Source organism: Vulpes lagopus, chromosome 7 (assembly GCF_018345385.1).
Source record: "Vulpes lagopus strain Blue_001 chromosome 7, ASM1834538v1, whole genome shotgun sequence".
Lineage (NCBI taxonomy): Eukaryota > Metazoa > Chordata > Mammalia > Carnivora > Canidae > Vulpes > Vulpes lagopus.
The window spans coordinates 23,615,511-23,637,143 of NC_054830.1; the positions used below are offsets into that span (position 1 = coordinate 23,615,511).

At 40.0% G+C, this 21,633-nt stretch overlaps 1 protein-coding gene across 1 annotated transcript in view; it reads right to left on the reverse strand.

Annotated features, from left to right (window-relative positions):
• The window catches only part of ERC2 (ELKS/RAB6-interacting/CAST family member 2), a 907,564-nt gene that overhangs the window by 158,586 nt on the left and 727,345 nt on the right, over positions 1-21,633 (reverse strand). Inside the window, exon 16 of the mRNA XM_041762409.1 lies at positions 20,709-20,843. Within this exon, the coding sequence (XP_041618343.1) occupies positions 20,709-20,843 (135 nt within the window). The remainder of the gene's footprint in view (positions 1-20,708; positions 20,844-21,633) is intronic.

Sequence of the window (21,633 nt, forward strand, 5' to 3'; positions counted from 1 at the left end):
AGAGGTCAAAGATTCCCATGCCGATATGTAGGGAAATAAAAAAGAGGGAGGTCAAAGTCTGCTTTTCTTTTGGTCAGTCTGATCTGACACCTGGGGAAAGCAGAAGAGAATAGGACTCCTGATCAGCCCTCAACCTCCAACAATGGCCTATCCTGGCTTTGGCAACCCAGGTAGAAATTTGGAGGCATTTTCATTCAGGCCTTTCTCTTATCCGTCTACCAGAGTCCTGCTGACTTTACTTCCTAGTCTCTCTCCAACTTATCCACTTATCCCCCACAGGGTATCCTCTCTCCCACTGCTCCCCTGGGTCAGCACCATCAGTTATCTCACAAACGATGCAACGACCCTTCCTTCTGCTCTTCCTTCCATGACAGTTCATCCTCCATACCACAGTCAAGCTTGTTCTACAACATAAATTGAATCATGCCATGTTCCTGCTTAAGATCCTCGAATTTTCTTTTTATGGTTTTATTTTTCCTCGGATAAAACTCAAACTCTACATTGGCTAAAAACACTTTCCATGATCTGGCCCCTTTCCACTTCACCTTCTTCTTATTGTCTGAATTTTCTACTCTAGGGTATGGTCTTTGTGGTCTATCAGCCCATAAAGCCCTTTCCCACCCTCTGCCATTTGCATGCCTGCCTGGGACCACCTCTCAAACACACATCCTGGCATGGATGCCTGCTGACTCTGATTCTTTCAATGCTTTGCATAAAACTCACTTCCTTGGAGAGATGCTCGCTGATATCTGAGGTAGATTAAGCAATAGGTTCCTCTTGTTAATCTTGATATCCTCTTGGTTTCCATCAAAGCAATAATCAAAATGCATAAAGTTTCCACTCACAGGTATTTCTTTATGGTCTGTTTCCCTCAACTACATTGAAAGATCCACAGAGTAGCAATCACATCTATCTTACTCATTGGTGTTTTTTGTTTTTGTTTTTGTTTTTTTTTTTTTTAGCGTATAACCAAGAATTTGATGAAAAACTGGATGAAGAAGTGGAAAATAAATGGACAAATAAATGAATCAAAGAAAATGGTATGAAAGGAGATGCACTTGATCCTCAGCCATAGGAGACAGAGGGTGGCATCCCAGTATGGGAGGTATAAGGAAACCACTATGCAGAGAAAATGGGACTTCAGTTAAAGAGACTGAAAGTCTCTTTCCATGACTTCTGTGCCATCCACTGGATTTCTCTTGTCCTAGTACAAGCACAAAGCCTAGTGTTTAGAACATTTCTACTAAGAGAAAGCAAGGAAGATATAAACTTTCCAGCTACGATAAAATATCTCCTTCCTCATTCTTCCTGACAGGAAGCATGATAGGGAGTTCCAGTGGCCTCTGAGCACTGCTTCTATGTGTAAAAAACCCCCTTCCTCATGTTTAAGTGTTCTGTGATTCATACTTACGCTCCTGTAACAGTGTCCATGTGCTGGTGGCACAGAACTACAATTCTTCATTTTGAATAAAACGCATCTAACAGCATCATGGCCCTTTGCCAAACTTGTTAATGTTCACATCTGTATTTTTATGAATCAGGTCCTAAAAATTTGCATATGTTTTCAATTTAAAAAGACTTCTTCCTTTCTAGTGGTTTAAGAAATAAACATGATCTTGTGTTCGATGTCTGCCCAATTATGAGAGTTCACAATAAAAGCTCAAATGTTCAAATGTCATGGCAGGTGTGGCACTGGATCTCACAAGGTGCCTAGATTTAGTCCCTCATTGCTCTACCTTACTGAATGTTCACTAAACAAGATACTTCTTGGGGGTCCAAGGGAAGCATCTCCATTCAGTGGAAATGAAGAATTATTTCCTGACATAAATGATTGCCACATCAAGTGGATTTTCCTGAAGGAAAGTAATGAAGAATTAAGCTGCCATCTTTTCCTTTTTGCAAAGCAAGATAGAAAATGCAGTAAGGGCTCTGAGAGCTCATTTTCACAATCAAAAGTTGGAGGTGTCGAGAGGACAATGATTGAACACACGTTACAGGGATACCCCTGAGGGCAACAACTTGCTGGGAAATGTGACTTTACAGGGTCTCTGCAAGAAAACCAGAAAAATGAGGCAAGCCAAAGGTAAATTCTAGACATAGGAAAGTAGGAGTGGGGATAAGCCATCAGGGATGGAGAGTTGAGAGAAGTTGGAAATAAAATATAGGAATATATGTCGAATTCAAGTAGCACCAACCACGTAATTTGTGTGACCCAGTACACAATAAAATTGTGGGGCTCCATGTTCAAAAATTATTAAGAACTTGAAGACAGTGACAGCAGAGCATTAGACCAAGAGCTCTTCTAAGGTTGGGGTTCTTGGACTATATGGGTCAAACACTGGGGTGTGAGGTTTATAGGGAGAAAGCCTAGTTCTAAGCACTGTCGAAACTCTTTAGAAAATTTCCCCAGTTCACTTTGTCTCAGAAAACACCACTCTTGAATGATCACAGTGAGACAAATAAATCATGCCTGGGCTAGTGTCTGGAAGTGGCAAAAGAAGGAGGAGCTGTCAAGGCTGTTATGTTAATTCCAATTTGTTGTAATTTTTGGAGCGACTTTTCCTAAACTATGATTCATTTCAGCACCAAAACACCAGATTCAAGTCAAAGACTTCTGATGCTATTATGAGCATATTACTGATGGCTAGTAAAATAACTTCTTGTGATGTTTCTTTTATAAGGGCCATAAATCAAAATGTCAAAACAGTTAATTTTTAATGTGCCACTATTATCCATCTTTAGTTATAAATTTAATGTCTTGTTAGGCCCAACAGATTGTAATATGACTCAAAACATGCAATGGCTGTTCAAAAGTGGAAGGTCCCCCGTATCTCATTATTTAAATCCATAAGATATGGTTTTAAAAGCCTGAGGATATCTAAGCAAACTTGTTTAAAGGAGTCATAAAGGAAGATAGGTAGTTTTCCTCAGAAGTCTATAAAATTTATTATAATATTAAAGTAGGATTATATATTGACTAATTTTCAGGAGACATTTGTTTTCTGGGGTATACGGTACTTGGGGAAATTCATGAAAGAATAAAGGGGGCAGGGGCTTAACACTGTTGTCTCTATTTGCCTTGAGCAAAGGAAGTTTCTCTGGTAACCTTGGCACCAATTCTACCCTGAGGATGACAACACAGGTCCTATCTTAGGGGATGACCAGGTGGATAACATGAATCTTGTGAAAGAGGAATACAAGTATTTATTATTCAGGAGGAGACACCAATACAGCTCAGCATCCTAACACAATGGCAAAAGAAAGAGCTTCATGGAAGAGCCCCAAGTTGGACCTACTCTTCTCAAGGCAACCCCCAGACTCTTAGAGCCTTCCTTTGCCTACCTGTCTCTGCATGCTGTGGGCACGCTTCACATACTTACTTTTTAACATTATAAAATCTTCATTTCTTATTTAATGTTGTTGTAGGTCAATTGACATGTGCATTAGCTTTTCTGCATAAGTAAATGTGATGTTTCCCTTAGAGCTTTTTCTTGATAGGGAGAGAATCTCTCAGATTGGACCTTAGGAATTTTTCTGGTTTCTCCACCTCTGCACACTGACAAACTTCCCTCTGGAACTACTCTGCTCTTGGAAGAGTTGGTTCCAGTGTTGTTTTCCCCTTTACCCAGGAAAGAGAGAAGAGAGACAGATAGACTGATATGACTGGGCAACATGTTCTACTCCCAGTAAATGGATCCAGGAGGTATTACATCTTTACCCTGCAGAAAGATGTTGTATCTGAAAATCAACCCCTGTGTATCCTCAACAGGACTGAGAAAGCCATCTGAGTCATTGGTGGGACCTGCAACAGGTTAAACTAAGCAGTGAAATGCACCAACGAAACTGTCACTTGCGGGCAAAACACACCAGTTATTATTTTAAAAATTTGCCTGAAGCACCACTATCATGCAATATAAAGGCAAGATTTGAGGAAGGGCACACCTGCTAAGTTATTCCCCCCCAAATTCCTTTCTAATCACAGACTTGTGAATTTCATATTTGTCCCAGAAAAAGAACTGCACATTGAATACTTTTTGACCATAAAAAATCACCATGGCACACAATTCACCACATTCCTTGTTCTGAACAAAATGGCATATACAGTGTCATCAGTTCAACAGCATATTTTATGTAACCATTGGTATATTCAACTCTGGGGAGTTTATGACTTGTTAAACAACTTGCAGTGTCCTGGAGAGGTATGATTCACAGCAGCAAGTCTCTAGAGTTCCATGTTCCATTTATAACCTTGTGGTAATTACATGTGCCACTATTCAGTTACAAAACAGATAATACAGAAATAAAGGGTGGGTTCTTAATGGCTAAAAATCAACCTTTAAAAGAGCAAAATCCTCTGGAAAAAATGCAATGTACGAAATTTAAAATGCAAAGCTCTGTAGAAGCACAATTGTAAAAAAAAAAAAAAAAGAGAGAGAGAGAGAGAGAGAGAGAGAGATAAGGCCACTAACCTGCCAATACTGATATTTCTATCCTAATTCATTTAAAGAGATACTGTTACCCATTCACCATTACTATGCCTCGATCCTTGTGTTTTCTTCAGAATTGCCATAGAAGAGATAGTACAATCCATTAAATGGGCTTCTTAGAGATGATAGTCTCAGATCCATGAAGATACAGTTTTATTTTCCTTATTCCTTGCCAAACATTTGACACAACCAGAAGGACATGAGAGTCACATCACACTGGCATATCTGATAAAAGCAAGCAGTTGGCTGAAAAACCGCTACCAGAGAATTGTGACAATTTCTGAGTCCATAATCATGCCTTAAAAAGTGTGTATAAATCCTAGCAAGGGCACAGTTTACATCTTAAATAACACAGAAACATTTGAATCGTGCTCAACCCAGCCCCAACATGGCAGAGCAATAATGTGGTTGCAGGGAGGGGTGGTAGGAAGGAGGGGGCTCTTGGGGGATGGTCACAGAACACAGAAGCAGACACAGGGCACAGACACAAACATCAGCGAACACAATTGAGCACACATACAATACAACACCAGAATGCAATTTTTAAAAGAAAAATGATATAAAAGATGGTTTCTCACCCCTCAAAACAAAACTGGAACTTTGGTTTACAGGCCCGGCTATGCCCATATGCCCTCCTCGTCATCCTGTGGCCGGCCCGGGTGGGGAGGTGCACGGAGAGGAGGGGAGCACCGGAATGAAAGAAGAGAAGGTTAGTTACACCGTGATGCACTGGAAAGGCACACTGATCTTCACTTTGTTTTTTAACCTTAAAGAGTGAGGAAAAAAAAAATCTATAGTAACTTAAGTTCCACATCACTGACTTGTCAAATACATAACTGAGTTTTGTATCTATGGCAACCCACACACAAAAACATTCCACCCACCCAGCTCTGACTCTGTGTCAAGATTGGATTAGAAGATTAAAATTAGTCTACATTAGCAGATGATTATATTTTTGGAAAGCATGCAATTTGAATTGCATATGCCTAAGGAGTAGATTAAACCTTTTAAGTAAGCAGAGAAGTAATTATAGTAATCAAATACCCTTAATTTCTCTTAAGCTTAGAGTATCAATAAAGGCTGAAGAAGAATTAAAAAAAAAAAACCAACTCCATCTACTTGGGTGGAACAAACTTTTGTAGCATGCGATAATTCACATCGGTTATTTCACAAAGGCTCAAACATGCTGTGATCTTCTCTATTTGTCAGGTTCTATTTTGCTCTCAGCATAAAAGAGGATGTGCACACCACGGAATGATTATACATTTGAATGGAATGATTATACATTTGCAATCAAATAAGTTTCAAAGAGAGAAAACTTTCAATTCAGTAGAATGCTCGTAGAAAGAGAGTTTTGTTTAACTTAGAATTGTGCTCAACTATGGATAAACTGAAACTTATTTGGTCTGAATTCTCATTGTTGAAAATCTTTCCAGAATGGCTCTGGCCACTTTCCTCACTTAGTGAAGTGGCCAACAGGCAGAGAAATTCAGTCTTTGAAGACAGAAGTAAATCTACCATCCCAAGGACCTGTTCTGAACACGGATTCTCACTTTTTACTGCAAAGATTGAAACAAAATGTAGAAGACTGAGTGTCATATCCTGATCTCACGAATAATTTGGGAGCTGTGTTTTTTAATAAATCCCCAATGAAACCACGTTTTGCCATGATTTGCTTCTTTGTTTTGAAAACCAGGAATAGGAAACAAAATAATTTGGATCATTTTCTCACCATTTGGATTCTTATTGCATAAGTTGTAATATTTGTTTGAATCATATAAAAATGCCAATATTTCACCATTTTTGATCTAGAAAAACAGCAATTTAATAGAGTTCAATCTAATCTTGCCAATAGGCTAGGGTAATTTTCATCTATTCAAGTATCAGATCTGTGGTCCTTGAAGTGAGTTTTCATATAATTTATTTCCTTTTATTTCTGTGTATTTTATTTTGTGCCTTAAAAATATTCTGAGAAGAGAATAAAAATATTCTACCAGACTGCCAAGGGCATCTATTGCCCACAAAGGGTTAATAATCCCCAACTGATTTGAGTCCACCAAGTGATTTGCACAGAGTACAAATTGGACAACTTAGTGTGAACTTGCACTGACAGTTTAGATAGGAATATTCTAGCAAAAAAAAAAAAAAGGTATAATTGATCGCTTTAGCTGGGTCTTCCCATGTATAATTTATCTGTGTTTTTTAGCCACTACACAATCTAGCAATTGCTTCTGGCAATAAGCTTCTCTTTTCCCTACGTAACTTGAGAAATATGTATTTTTACATTCATTAAACTTCCTTTCAGTTACTGGAGAAAAGCAAAGTTAATGTTCCCTTTTATGCTAACGAAGAAGGAAAGTCTACAGCATGGGACCCTCAGGCACCCACAAATGGGTTTCTAGGGTTCTAGCCACCCCTTGAACTTCAAAGAAGAATGTTGTAGGGATGTGTGTAAGTATATTTCTCTGGATGTAGCCCTCGTTTTCATTATAAGGTTTTTGACCCCCAGAGTCACTGCCATAGGAAAACTCCAGGCGCATAGTGACGCTATGACTTGCCAAAGTTACAAAACAAAATAGAAGGCTTTCCCTAAAATGCAGCCCACAGCTCCTACTGACCGCTTCTAAATGGCTGTAAAACCACTTTCCTTGCAGAGCAGTTTATTTCATTTTGCATTTAAAACTCAACAAGATGTATACATTAGTTTGTTTCAAATCCATTCATAGGGTGTTTTAAATTTTGAAGAAGAAAGAAAAAAAGAAAGCCACTGGCACCAAAATCTACCACTATTTTCTTAACAGTGAAATGTGGTCTAATGCAAATGACTTTTAGCAAATTAAATATATTAAAAAGTGGTAATTAATTATGATTGAAACAGACAGGAGTTGTAGGTTGAAAATATACACTGCCAATATCACTACTGTGCCTCGTCCACCATAGGAATAAAAAGGAGCTCCCAGATGTCCAGGGTTATTAAAAACCAGATGTTGAGATCGACGTCTTGTATGCTGGTGAATAAAGTAAAGAAATATGACAGTCCAATATAAACTTTGCTAACATTTAACATGGCAGAAATGTGGATAAATTCCTTTAGTGAACTCGGAATATTATGCATTTTTTTCAGGTTTTTTGTTTCTAAAGTTGAAAGTTTTTAACAGAAAATAGAAAGGGTGGTGGTGGCCATTTCTGGTCTCTCTAATCTTCAAAGCTTAAACATGAATTGACCCTAATCACCAAGTGATCTGGGTCAGAGTGAGTCTGCTTAGGGAATAAAAAACAAAAAATGCAGGAGCTAATCAGAGGGGGAGCTCCCAGTATTTCCAAACATTCACAGCTGTCTGACTCCTGCACTGCTTACTCCTTGTATGCAAATATTAATTTGTTCAGCAATCTTACTGAACAGAAATATAAATTTGGGAGACAAAAAAATAAGAAACAGATAAATGTCACTTGATCTCTAACCTCATGCCAACCTATCTAGAAATTCTTGGGACTTTCAAAATGCATCTATCAGGTCTGGGAGAGACAGTTTCCTTGTTTTTCTGTTTCCAAATCTACTTTGCAGTAGCTTTTCTGGATGTTGCCTGGTGTTACCTCCCTTGTGTATCCTTCTTGAGTGACTGCTATGCCAGGAGTTGCCAAAATATCTGGATGGGAAGAAAGCCTCTATTCCCATCAGTCATCCATGTGCTTTTTTCCACAGCATCTGGGGATGGGAACATCCAAGGTGGGCTGAAGCCCAAAGCACAGTGACCACAAAACAACAAATTTTGAATAGTGGGGAGGCTTAGCTATCAAATAACCTCAGGATGAATCCATAGCTCCAGAGATTATATGAGGCCTTGATGGAAATCCTGCAGTCTCAGATGCTGGGCCCTAATGGGATTCTAAATACTAAGATAAAATTCCTCATGGGGATAGGCCACTCACAGGGCTATGTTGATGACAAGATCTAAGGGCAGAGGGATGAGGCATCACTGACAAGACAGGTGACTTCCTGTTGTGGGGGGTATTTGTTAGCCCCAGCAAAGAAGCTCTGGGAAGGAACTATACAATATCGCATGGTAAACGGCCCAGTGTAAACTTCTAATTGGTCTCTATTTTTAAGTGTTATCTATAGCCAGCCAGTAAGCCCCAGCTCATCACTGGATTTTCTTTTTTTCAAAAACACCTACAATTCTCTTTGAGTTAACAGCCAGCTTTTTTCTTGAAATTGGAGGACTAGGTTCCTAATGGGGATTGTACTATCACACCTGTCCTAGCTGAAAATGAGAGTGAAATCATGGAAGCGTCACCTTCAAATCAGCCCACTTGCCTCTGTGAGAATTCAGCTAGCTGTCTCTGCCAGAAAGTTCACACTGGCTTCCTTTGGGGAAGGGATGCAAAGAGATTGTCCTGGTTATAATAGAGTCTGGTATAGATAGCTACCAGGTTTATCCCTACACCCACTTCAGTCTCTGCCTTCTCTGACACTTTCTGGAAACATCAAGCTCCAGGACTCTGCTAACTTTGGCTGCAAAATTCCTGGAAGTGGGGCTATAGTATGTGATTTATGATGTGCCCTGTGTCTGAGTTCAACCAAAGCGGCTCCCCTTGGCATTTCCAACTACAGATTTGGCCAGAGTTGGCGAAGACAAATACATGTGTAAAGGAAAAAAATGGGTATGAATCTGAAAAACAGGGGCACTTAGCCTTGTCAGGCACTAGTAAGTTTACTCTCAGAGTCAAGTCCAAATCTTCTCTTTGGAGACCTTCCATCCATACCTTTCACCTCTCCTGCCTCTTGTAAAGCTTAGCTAGCCCATGGATGGATTTCTCTGTTCAGGTGATGAGGTCAGGACTGGCTGTAAACTCTTATAGGATCTGTATTTGTTACAGCTTGTGAGGCCCATTTGCAGAAAAGTTTGCTCCAAAGAAGAAGAAAACCCTATCTAGACTCAGACACCTTCTCTGTGTTCTGTTGAAGTATAAATGTTAGCTTATTTCTGACCTGGGCTAGAAATGATTCAGCAGGTATTAGTACCTGTGCAAGGTTAGAGAGAGTATGACAGCTTTTCTGTGTTTCTTCACGGAGTCTTACCACTGCCTCACAAGTGTTGGGAAGCCCTTTGTGCCCCCAACAAGTGTTGGGAAGCCCTTTGTGCAGATATAAAAAGGAAGGCTCATGAAGAAAGATCAGATAGCTCACCAAAGGACACCTGGCTATGGAGTCAGGGTCAAATTCCAGTCTATCTGACCACAAAGGTATACCCTTCTGACATATGAACTCTGAAGCCACAGAAAGAAGATCTGACACCTGAAGGCATTGGTTGGTTCAGCTTTTCTCAGCTCTGAAGTACTTTGTTTTTTGTTCATTTTTTTAATAAGATTTATTTATTTATTTATTTATTTATTTATGAGACACACACACACACACACACACACAGAGGCACAGACACAGGCAGAGGGAGAAGCAGGCTCCATGCAAGGAGCCCGACGTGGGACTCGATCCCGGGTCTCCAGGATCGTGCCCTGGGCTGAAGGCGGCACCAAACCGCTGAGCCACCCGGGCTGCCCAGCTCTGAAGTACCCTAGACTTTGCACTGCCCTCTTTCAACCTCAGTGTCCTGGTTGGAGTTGGATGGCACAATTTAGGTTGGGTCTCTCTGGCTATCGGAAGACAAGAGAACCTCACATGTAAGCAGTACCTGTCCCTTAAGTGGGCATATATCAGCAGCACCCCCAACGAATTTCAAGGTCCCTGAAGGAAAAGGCAGAGCTTTCACTCACTTCACACTGCCTTACAATGTCTCAGATGTGGGAATTTAACAAATTATTTCCAAATGAGTAAGTATATAGGATCAGTTCTTGCTTTTCTGAATGACTCAACTCCTCTGAGACACAAGGCTGCCTGGATTCCAGAGTTCCTTAGGGTTGCCAAGATTGTGTTTACTTGTTTCTCCCAAGAATGGCTCCTTCCCCTTTTGCACCAGCCACTTCCCTGGCTTATTCTTCTAACCCCAGTTGGTGAAAGCTGAATATCACTGGCTCAGGGGGAGCTTGACAGGAGATGTTCATATATTTAAAAGACACTGGGGTGTTTCTCAAGAAAGAGGTACAGACTGGAAGCCTGTGCAGTCTGAGTTGGATCTTCTCAGCAAGTTCAACTCACAGGGACACCTTAGGCAGGGCAACCATCTGAGTCCTTTGCTAAACCATTAAGAATATTACAAAGTATGGGGGTAGGGTGATGGAGTTCTCCTTCACGTCTAATGAAATATCTTCAGGCATTTTCTTGATTTTGGAGGGCCCTTCATTGTGAGGCAACTTGAGGAAAGTAGTTTTCTTTTTCCTTCCAGCAAAAGTAATTTTGACAAACCAGTCTTTGGTGCATGGCACCAGATCTCTCAGCTTAAAGATGCAAGATACCCAGCTGTAGATGGAAATGCTGGAAGGCTCTATGTTGGCCAACAATATTGTTTCAGAGCCCAAAGTCAACATCTGTTAAAAGCTGAACCACTGCCAGACAGTCATAAAAAAGGGGTGAGGGTGGAGACAGGCTTTATATTTGCTCCCTCATCCATCAGTCATTAACACTTGGCTTTGTTAAATACAGTGAAAACTGTGTTTTTAACATGACTCCGGTTCTGCCATTATCTGGCTAGTGGGCAAACAAATCCCCTAGCCTCTTGACTCATCACTTCCTCAGCTGCCTCAAAAAGAAAAATGGGGCCATATCCTGACCCTGATGCTTCAGAGGGTACTAACTGAATTAACTTGGAGAATGTAAATTAAACCACTCTGTAGATGCTACAAACATATTCAAATACAACTAGGCTCACCATCCCTGTTGGTAGCATCTATAGTTTGCTACTACTGTGACAAATCATTTGACATTGGACTCAGGTCAAAGGCAAAAGAGTATGTATTAAAAGGACCTGATAGTGTATAAAACTAGCCTCAGATATTTTAGCATCTCTGGGCTGTTCACAGCTAGAGGTTATTCACATCATTCATATAGAGATGCTGAGACAATTTTAAAGCGCTATTATTGTGTATGTAACACAGTTTTCAGAATTTGTGTGTGTGCAGTGTACTTAAGTTTAAAAGATGTTTCTGATTCTCTTCCCTGTGCTGCTCCATTCTTGTCAGGGTACTACAAGTACCTGGTGTGTGTAAGTCAAACATGATCCTCATGACATCAGTTCAAGAAAAAAAAAAAGAGGAACAGTAGTATTTAGCAACAGAAAACGGATCTCTCTGCTTTCAGCTGTTTTCAAGGTTGGCCACCCCCTTTTCCACGGGGGAGCTGATCTGCCTCTTAGACAAATGTGACTGGATTAAAGCAGCAAGTTGAAAAGGAATCAACCCTCTGGTGTTGCCAAGATGAGTTACATCTACAAGCTGGGGAGTGCAGGCTGTGTCTGAAAACCCCTGTTGACTCAAAAGATACTGCAACAAATCTTTTAATGAAACCCTAATACTGCAAACAAGGTTGAAAACTGAGAGGAATCAGTAAAAGGGGGGACAAACACTTGACCCAAAATAGAGTAAGACTGAAATCTTCAACAGGCTCAAGTCTTCTGTAAGGAAAAAATCCTTTTCTAATAAGAGGATCCTGCTGTATTAAGCGGCTCTGCCTTTTTCCCATGCATGAAGACCCTACCTGGCAGGGTTTATCAAACTGTGCCCTCATGTGCTTACATGTCAGGAATTAACATCACACCCAGATTAAAGAGCTTTGGTAACAACCTGCTCATCTGCAAAGCCAGCTCCCCAGAGGCTGTCCCCCCCCCCCCCCCTTGCTCTTCTGTGGCTTGTGATGGTTGGGTAAGCTCACAACTGCTGGTAGAGGAAGGAGAGTTAAATAGTCCCCCAGCAACAGTTCAGATGTTTGTCCTCATTTCCTTCTTTACCTGTGGCCTCACAGAGAGCCCTGGCAGGGTCATTCCAGAGCTTCTGCTCTTAAAAACAAGCAAACAAGCAGCCACCTTTATTTCCCAATGGTGAGAAACCACGCATTCCTTGTGTTTCAGTAGCTTCGATGATTTTTAGTAGTCTTTGAGGGATAAAGAAAAAAGTGATATCTGAGCTATCTTTCTGTTTCATCTACTTTTAAAAATCCTGCTGGGTTTTAAACACAGCGTCTTCTAACTCACTTGTGATAAAAGGCGTATCAGCAAAGAGGTAAGTAATCACAAGAAAAAAAGAATTTGTAACTGTGTGTGGTGGTGGATGTTAACTAAATGGATTCTGCTAATCATTTTGCATATATACATGTATCAAGTTATTATGTTATATGCCTAAAACTAACATAATGTTAAATGTGTTACACCTCAATTTTTAATGTCTAATTATCTTTTTCTCAAAAAAGGAAAGAGACAAATGACTTATAAAATTTATTTCAAAATGCACCCCAGAATCTTTTTGGCTCTGATTGTGAGAGGACCAGCAAACAGTGGGAACAGCTGAAACCTCTGAACATTTCTTCTCATCCAATCAACATCAGCCAACAGAAGCCTTCTTCATAGATTTTGAATTTGAAGCCTTTATCCCTGCCGAAAGCCAAAACCCAAGTCTTCATCTAAGAAGTGGGCCATGAAATTAGGTTTGTTGTGTAAAATCCTGGTCATTTCTTATTCTGGCCAGCTTCCAACATACTAGCTTGATATTAAACTGATATTAAAAACCAAAGACATGTAATTTTTCTTATTAGGTTACTGTCATAGGGGACTCAAATTTCTGCTTTTTTCTGTTGTGCTGTAACTATACTTTAGTAGCTCTGATACATGGTAGTTAATTTTTCTTTTATGTAGGAAACATGAAAATGTATTTACACACACACACGAATATATGTATATATAATGTATATTCAAACATGTACTCAGGGGAAGTTAAGGAGAGAACTTTCCAGTTAAACATGATCTTGAGAAATTCTTCCATATGTGGGAAAGTCCTCAGTTCGTCTGACATATAGCGATACATACATATATACACACAGGACACTATGTATACATTTATCCCACATTCATTTAACCTCAAAACATAAAATAAATTCTTTTTTTTCTTCCCTACGCAAAAGCTAGGAATAACAACTCTATATACAGAATCCATCTTCAGAGGGCAATGGAGCAAGTTAAGCCCCTTGTCTGTTTGTTAGAATTCAAAGGGCTGCACTTTGGCTAATCTGTTGGTGAAAGTATGAGGCAAGCAGGGAATCAATCATAAACTGCATCCACCATTTCACAGAGAGGGGCTGTGGGCAAGTGGGGAATCCAAGGGCCTTGAGTTGGCTTTCTGAGAAGTAATAGGGTCTGGGGAGGGGTTACTGTGACAGCTTCATTCTCCTGGGGGACAATGAGACTCTACCAACTCCTTGTTGACTAAACATAAAATGCAGGCCTCTGGGAGAGGGAGGAAGGGGAGGAAGAGAGCAGGGGGTTTTTACTACACAGATCTGGGGCTAAGAAACATCTGGGGTTTGGAGATGTTGTCACTGGCCTCCAGCCACTACCTCAACGAGGACCTAATTGTAGGAATGGCTAGAAATTCCCCTCCTATGGAAAGGCTCTGTAGGACACTGACTAATTCTATCAGACAGCAGGTACCTAAGGCCCAGGTGTGTGCAGCATGGACAGAGGTGGGAGAGCAAGAGGACAAAAAACCTATTTTTATTTTGAGCTAACTCTACCTTATGTTTTTTGTTTTTTGTTTTTTTTTGACTGTAAGGGATGACTGGGGACCAGAAATCTCAAAACCAAGATAGCAAGGGTTGCAACCTCTGAGGCAGAGCATAGGTGGCACTCAACATTGGTGGGACCACTGAGACCATTTCATTACATATTAAAATACAATTTGTATATCTGTCCTGTATACATAGCTTGCAAAGAAGACCACATTTAGGTTCTTTAGTGACCAAATTATTTGATGGCTTATGGGAAAATGACATGTATCTCCAGTAAAATTCAACAGGAGTTTTCAGCAGAAAGTCAAAATGGACATTCAGTGTTCTGAAATATGTCCAGTCATACAAACTCAAGTCTTAGCTGAAAGCCAACATGTGCCAGGACCACACAGTAACCAAGAGCAACAAAGAAAGAACGAATGTTCACTATTTACATCTGTAGAAAAATTTTGGAAATTGCCAAGTGGAGTGAGCAATATTTAGGACTAAGGCAACCAATATCTATTCTGGGAATAGATTAGCAGAGTAAACACCCTAAAGTTAAGGATGCAAAATGGAAAAACCATCTTCTGCCACAGGAAGGTCACTACCTTAAAGTAGGCCCTGAGCCCTGGCAGATCTGATAGCAGCCCCTGGCCCAGGGAAGCATCCTCTACTTTGCTCTGGGAGCCTGGCTTGTCCCAGACTCTTGTTTGTGCAGAGACTCATAAGTGAATGAGCAAGGGATTGTGAGTCCTGGCAGTCTACTGCTAAGGGCCCTCTGTAACCCAGGGCAATTTCCCTCCCTCTCTGTACCACACTTTCCACTGCTTGAGGATCTCCCTCTGGTAATTCCATGGCGGTGGAAGAATCGCAGGAAGCTGCATTTTCACTGGCACAGGGACAGCAAGAATAAAGAGTAAAAGGCAACAGGTGAAATGGGAGGAAATGAAAGGATAAAGTCACATAACAGAAGAATGTAAATAAAGACAGCGGGAGCTGAGGAAAATGGAAAGAGAACTGAGGAGATGACATTTTTTTTTCAACTTTGGAAAATACATCAAAATAGGATAAAATTTACTGTAATTCAATGGGAAAGGTGACAGCACATGTGTACTCTAGAAAAAGTTGATGTTATAGCTGTGCAACCATATTTAATACACGTTGTTGCATAAATGCATCCATACTGACATCCAAAGAGGTTTGCCGCCAATGTACAGCGCTCAGAGACCCAGGACCTCACTTTGTGCCTGTTGATTTCCAGGTTTGTGACTGTGCATAATTAACAACATCTCTGAGCTCCAATTTCCTTACATGTACAGTGGAGATCCTTCCATCTGCCAGTCCTACTTCCCAAAGTTCCTTAGGGAACATCTCATTCAACAGACATTTAGAGAGTGCCCACTGTGGGCCACCCAGTTGTGAATAAACTTTGCGATATGTAACAGAGTATGAATAGAACATAAAATTCAACCAAATTTTTCCATAATGCCTCCATGATCCTGGACTCTGTAGCTCTCCATTAGAAGCAGGATTTTTATAAGTGTAAAATTTAAATTTTAAAGGGGATCTGAAAGTCTTCAAAGTAGTCAAAAGTCCTTGAGCTCAACTCCTGTGAGTGAGCATTTCCATTCAAAAATAAGAGAAAAGAGATGCAAGTTCTGGGCTTGGAAAGTGGTCATATATTCTGAGGTTTCCAGACAAAAAATGTTTAGGATTTTTCCAGTTAGGCCCCTACAAATTAGAATGCTTTAACAAATGGAAGCACATTTTGCAAAAAAAAAAAAAAAAAAAAAAAAAAAAAAAAGCAGTGAGATCCAGGTCCTTAAAGAGCCAAAGCCCATCCTAAGTCCCAGACACAGGAATGTGAGTCCTGGATGCCAAAGGACATCCTGAACAAGGCCCAGCATTTTGAGTTGGCTGGGGTCTGGAGTTCACTTTGACGCTATGCTTTTCTTCATACCTAGAAGCTGTTAGGAGATTAATAAAATATGGGTTTTTCCTGAGATCAAAAAAATCACATGCTAAAAAGAGCTAACGTAATTGATATGTCAAAGAAAGATGCTCCTGAGACATAATAACAGATAGTGTACTGGTGACAGGTACAGAGGGCATTTGGAAGAAGTTGAGTTTCCACTTGACTTTTCTAAAATCAATCTTGGTTACTTCACTGAATATAAAAATGAATGTGGTTCCAGCATGTTCCATTTATTTTATAGCCTTTGTCGTTTCTCAAAGCTTACCAGCAGCTTGTGTCATGGGAAGTATTTATTGTCTCTGCTTGGAAATATTTGTGCCTACCTCTTGGTTTGAAAATTTTCAAATATGGCATTATTATTAGGATTTGTCTGAATGATCTACTTGGACATTTCAATGGCTATGGCCATTGCTTGGTCATAGGCCACCAAGTGCCACCTGCTTCTTTCTCAGGTAAGTGTCTAAGCTGCTGGACTGCCACATCCCACTGACTTCTCTTATGTGTTTTCAAAATTGCCTCTTCCCCTCATTACACTAATTTTCAATTTCTGAGGGGCCATGTATTTATTATTATTCTTGCTTTCTTGGGTCCTCACCCTTATAAAGGTTTCCTTAGTTTAGATCTACTGGGTTTTTGATAGGATAACTCATTCCCAGACATTATAGCCTTTAAAAAGGTATTCCAATAAATGAATGAAAGAGGCACTCTGATTTTTTGCTAAGCTGTATTTGCCTCAAAACTCCACCTTCTGATGAAAAAACACTGTTGGCAGCTATGTTTTAAACTGGGTAGTCTCTTTCTACACCTGATACTCTGAGAACAGTATTTCTCAGAGCACAGATGTTACTAGAAAAGAAAAGAAAAGAAAAGAAAAGAAAAGAAAAGAAAAGAAAAGAAAAGAAAAGAAAAGAAAAGACTCTGAGCAAATTAGTTTGGGAAATGCTGGATTAAATAAAATTGGAGAGTTTTCTTTCTTATATGACTTTTTAGATCCTTTGATCTGCTAATTGCACCAAGACTCTCTAAGATAGACTTATAATATGCAGCACTTTAACAAAATTCTTTATTCACTGAATCTTTCTTTCAAGATTTTCCTCCTGGGACTAATGTTTCAAAAGTTACTTTGGGAAATGCTCGTCTAGACTTACAACCCTTGGATTCAGTTTCTCCTGAGGAGAAAGCAAAATCATAGTGAAGGAGAAAGGGGCAAGCAAGAAATGGAAAAAGAATCTAATTCTGCAAGTGCCTAGGATACTTAAATTGAATTTCCTAAGGAAAAATGAATTTCTCTGGAAAAGTAGCTAAGTGACTGGTTTTTTTATATTTCTTTATTTTCACATGTTCTGACCTTTTAATAAAGCTCAACAGACAATGGCAACATTTTGTAGTTCCTCCTCCAGAAGATATTGCTGGTTAACCCCCAGGCTACAGGAAAGTCAGGGCTGGAAGATTCATGGGAAAGAAATCAGGAATCCCTTGGAAGAGACATCTTCCCTTTAAGTCAGTTCAGTTAACATGGGTACATCGTGGACATTTAGTTTAAATCCCATCCAAATCAATTCATTGTTCAGACTCTTATGTTGTCACCATAAGGCTGTCACTTTTTCTTGAGAAGTACCTCCACTCCATAGATATTAATATATATGCGTGCACAATTATATACAGAGTTTATAATCATCTGGGAAAGACTTCTCAGCCTTCTGATGACTATGGCATTCTGGAATTTAGTTTTAGAACAACCTATATATTGGTATATGAGCTGTTGGTGCTTTTAACGGAGGGTATGGTTGTCTAAGACCTGTGACTCCTATTCAAAAAGCTCACCAGCCCAGAGGATCTTGCCATTTCTATCACTGGAATCAATCTACTTTTGCAGGTCTTCTTAGTCAGTTCTCTTTTCTCTAATTGAAAGAGTGTATCAGTGAAGCCTTATAGCTTTGCTGACTCCAATTTAAAATGGCAAAGTTATCCTTCTGGTCAAGGGTATGCCACTTTCAAGGGTATGTGAGGATCATGCTAGTTATATATGCATAAGAGATAGCAGTTTCACATAGTAGAGATAGTCTATTTTTGTAAAGTTCAGTGGTAGTAAAAATGATAGGTCAAGTCCGTAGAATCAGGGCTGTGATTATGGAAGAGGCAAATAAGTTACTTTTATTTGGAGTTGCACCAATTTTTGGGCTCCTAAACTTCACTGCAGAGTGAGTTCCTAAGTCATAGGCCACAAGTTAAGTAGTAACTACCCTTTCAATGTCATGTTTTGATTGACACAATCCAGAAAAAAACTGAACAAGACATCAGATGACCTGAATTTTTGTTTTCAGACTACACAGCAAAATCCCTAAAGGTAGGGATTCTTGTCCATCATGTTCTTTCCCAAGGCCAGCATAGTAGCTGGCATGGAATATGTGCTTCAAGTATTAGTTGAATGAGCAAATAACCAGAAGCAGGACTCAGGTCAGTGTGCCACCACCCCTCCCAGGGCCTAAATTTCTCATTTGTAGAAGAAGATGAGGTTATCTACCTCTATGTCCATGGGTTGCTTAGAGTGGTCACTGAAATGAAGGATGTGAAGGTGGATGACCATCACTATCCTCCTAACAGTAGCAATGACAAAGGTATATCAGAGGTCCTGATGACACATCTTAGCCAGATACTTCTCAAGGGATAATAACTCTTCTGGGAAGAGCATTGCCCTTGAGCAATGATTTCCACCCTATGACAACCTCTGGTGGTGGTAGACAAACATAAGACAGTCAACCAAGCCAGCAAGACCTCTATTTTGTGTTAAAGATCTCTGGAAAAGTAGCAGGAGATTAGCTTTTGTGAGAAATATCATTCACAAGGCAGATAATTTTGATCTGGTGTCTAGTTTCTAGCAGGACATATTAGCATATGTGTCTCTGTGATGAAACAAGCCTGTTTATCTCAGCAGGTCCTTGTGTGACTAACCATCCCTCGACGCCCAAACCCGCTGGCTCCAAATTCTTCTTTCTGCCTCTATAGTGCCCTCTGCTCCTATTTCTCTCGGGGAAAAAAGCCCAGGGTGGCCTTCTAGCACCAATAAAGTCTCACATTTACTCCTCCCAGGAGAAGTTCAAGGAACAAAGGTCAGTGTGCCAAAGGCTGGGATTAAGAACAAGAACAAAGACATTTAGTTAGCAGGATGCCAGGTATACCACGGTGGGTGAGTACAGGTGAGGTGGTGGTTGATAGCAAGGGATGAGATATGAAAAAATAAAGTGAAATCAAAGCAAAACCACAGGCATACACGATAATGACATGAAATTTGTATCTCTCTCTACTTTGCTGATTGCTAAATTAAGAACTATTTTTGAGAACTAATAACATGAACTGGTGCCTTTCTGAACTTGACTTCAGAAATCTAGATGTCCTCTATGAACATCTGTAATGTTGGGGTCTCTGAGGGCAAATGCTTCATAGTTAAGGGTAGAGCCAAGCTGGGGGTTGGAGGCAGAGGGCCTCCTGGTTGGAGCTACTTTACTGCAAAGCTCCAGGAGCACTTCTTATGTTGCATACTATATAAATGGCTCCCCCTGGAGTTGTACTCCTAGTAAAACATCTTGGAGACTTGTAATCTTAACTTCTTTGGGATGTTAGTGACATGAGGTGCAAAGGAAATGGAGCCATCTGAAAAATGGTCTTAGGAGCATAATAAGCACCTCTTCCTCCAACAAACAGTTAAACCTCTCTTCACATAGGTAATTCCAGTAAGTCCTCCCCCCTCACATACCCAGAAATATATAACAAAGGCATTTACACTTATCTAGATGATTATATTCCATTACCTATGGCCCTTTCTCTCTTGAAATTTATTGTATAAGCTACACTAGGATCATACACACACAAGAAGCTCATGGTACAATAACGGAGGAAATACTACAATACTGACTATATCAACCTGCTAGTTTGCATTTAATTTCATAATTTCCATGAAGTTCATTTTTAGGAGTTTTAATCCCATACAGTCATTAGTTTTTACATTTGGTGGGCAAATGCAAATATTGAAGACCTCAGGGGATTTTTGTTTTTGTCAACCCGTCTTTTCACTTGCTCCACTTAGTCAAGGGAGAAGATAGGGTCCAAATCAAATAAACCAGATCCCTTGACTTTACCAGGTAAAATGCAAGCAAAACTGATTTCTCTTCATGTTGTTTTACCCCACATTAATTTGCATCACTAAGGAATTTTCTAGGAAAGTGCTCATGAAACTCAAGGCTTCTCTGGTTGCCAAACTCATGGAAACAAAGTGCTTTCTCTTAAAACTCTGAGAGAGACATTCCAAAGTAACCCACCATTAGATACTGAGCCAGCAACAGACTTCATATCTATGAAAATAGAAAGGAGGGGAGGAAAGAAAATGCATAACATAAACAAGAACAGACAAAACCTTAAAGAGGAAGGAGAAAGGAAAACATTTAGACTCCTTGAGTGATGGAAATAAATACCAAAGCTATTAGTTTCAGTTCAAAGGACGTATCACTTTATGCTGTTTATTATTTCTTGAGGATTATTTATTTTATCTTAAAATATCCAAAGGGTAAAAGGGGTCCTGGAGGTAAGCGGCAATGAAACTGACCTGGTCGGGAGAAGGCCTGTGATTGGAATGTTGCGACCTCCCAGGAGATCGGTGGTGGTGGTGGTGGTGGTGGTGGTGGTAATGATGGTGGTCCTCATCGTAGTTGTCTGCCATCAGCTTCATTCTGTTCTGGGTCTGCACAGAACAAAAACCAGAGAAGAGTCTATCAGGAGCTGGAAACCCAGCCAAAAAGACTCAGGGCATAATTACAGTACGTCTAGGGTTCCTTTGGTTCCTAATCCAGAAGTTTTCATTTTTAGTCAAATTGAAACTCAATAAAGAATGCACCATGCCATTTGGTAAAAGAGGTTTTGTCACATTCTTGAAATTACCCTGTTCTTGGATCTACATTAGATGTAAATGTACTTCCCCTTCATGTGATTTATAAGGGGGAAAATGGACATAAACCCAAAGGTGCTCTGTTTTACATTATCAAGAGAACACACAGATCCAGAATAAGCTTGCAATCACAAACTACGAATAGTCACATCCTATACTCTAGAGCAAGCAAGAGAAGGAAGCCCTGGACCAAAAATGATGGAACAGGGCTGGGTGGAGACAGAAAACTACAGACAAGTAATGGTCTTGCGAGACAAAGCAGAGGAATCCACTCAAAAGCTGCCAAATGCAAAAATAGCAATGGAGAAGGTTTGTTGCTCTGATGGCTTCTAGGGAAAGGACTCTCTGTGGACAATTTAACTGATAGTGCTCTTTGGGGAAATTGAGCAAAAGGAGCAAAGTTGATGTAGAAGAGCTAACTACTGTAATTTATGTCCCATTATGTTTATCACATGAGGTAGCTAGGTGTCATGGTTTAAATTCCCAGGACACACAATTACCTTGTTTTATTATGTAAGGCAAGAAAGGGACCAGCAATGAATTGCCTAAACAGAGTCACAGAATCCAGAAAAGTGCCTATAGACAA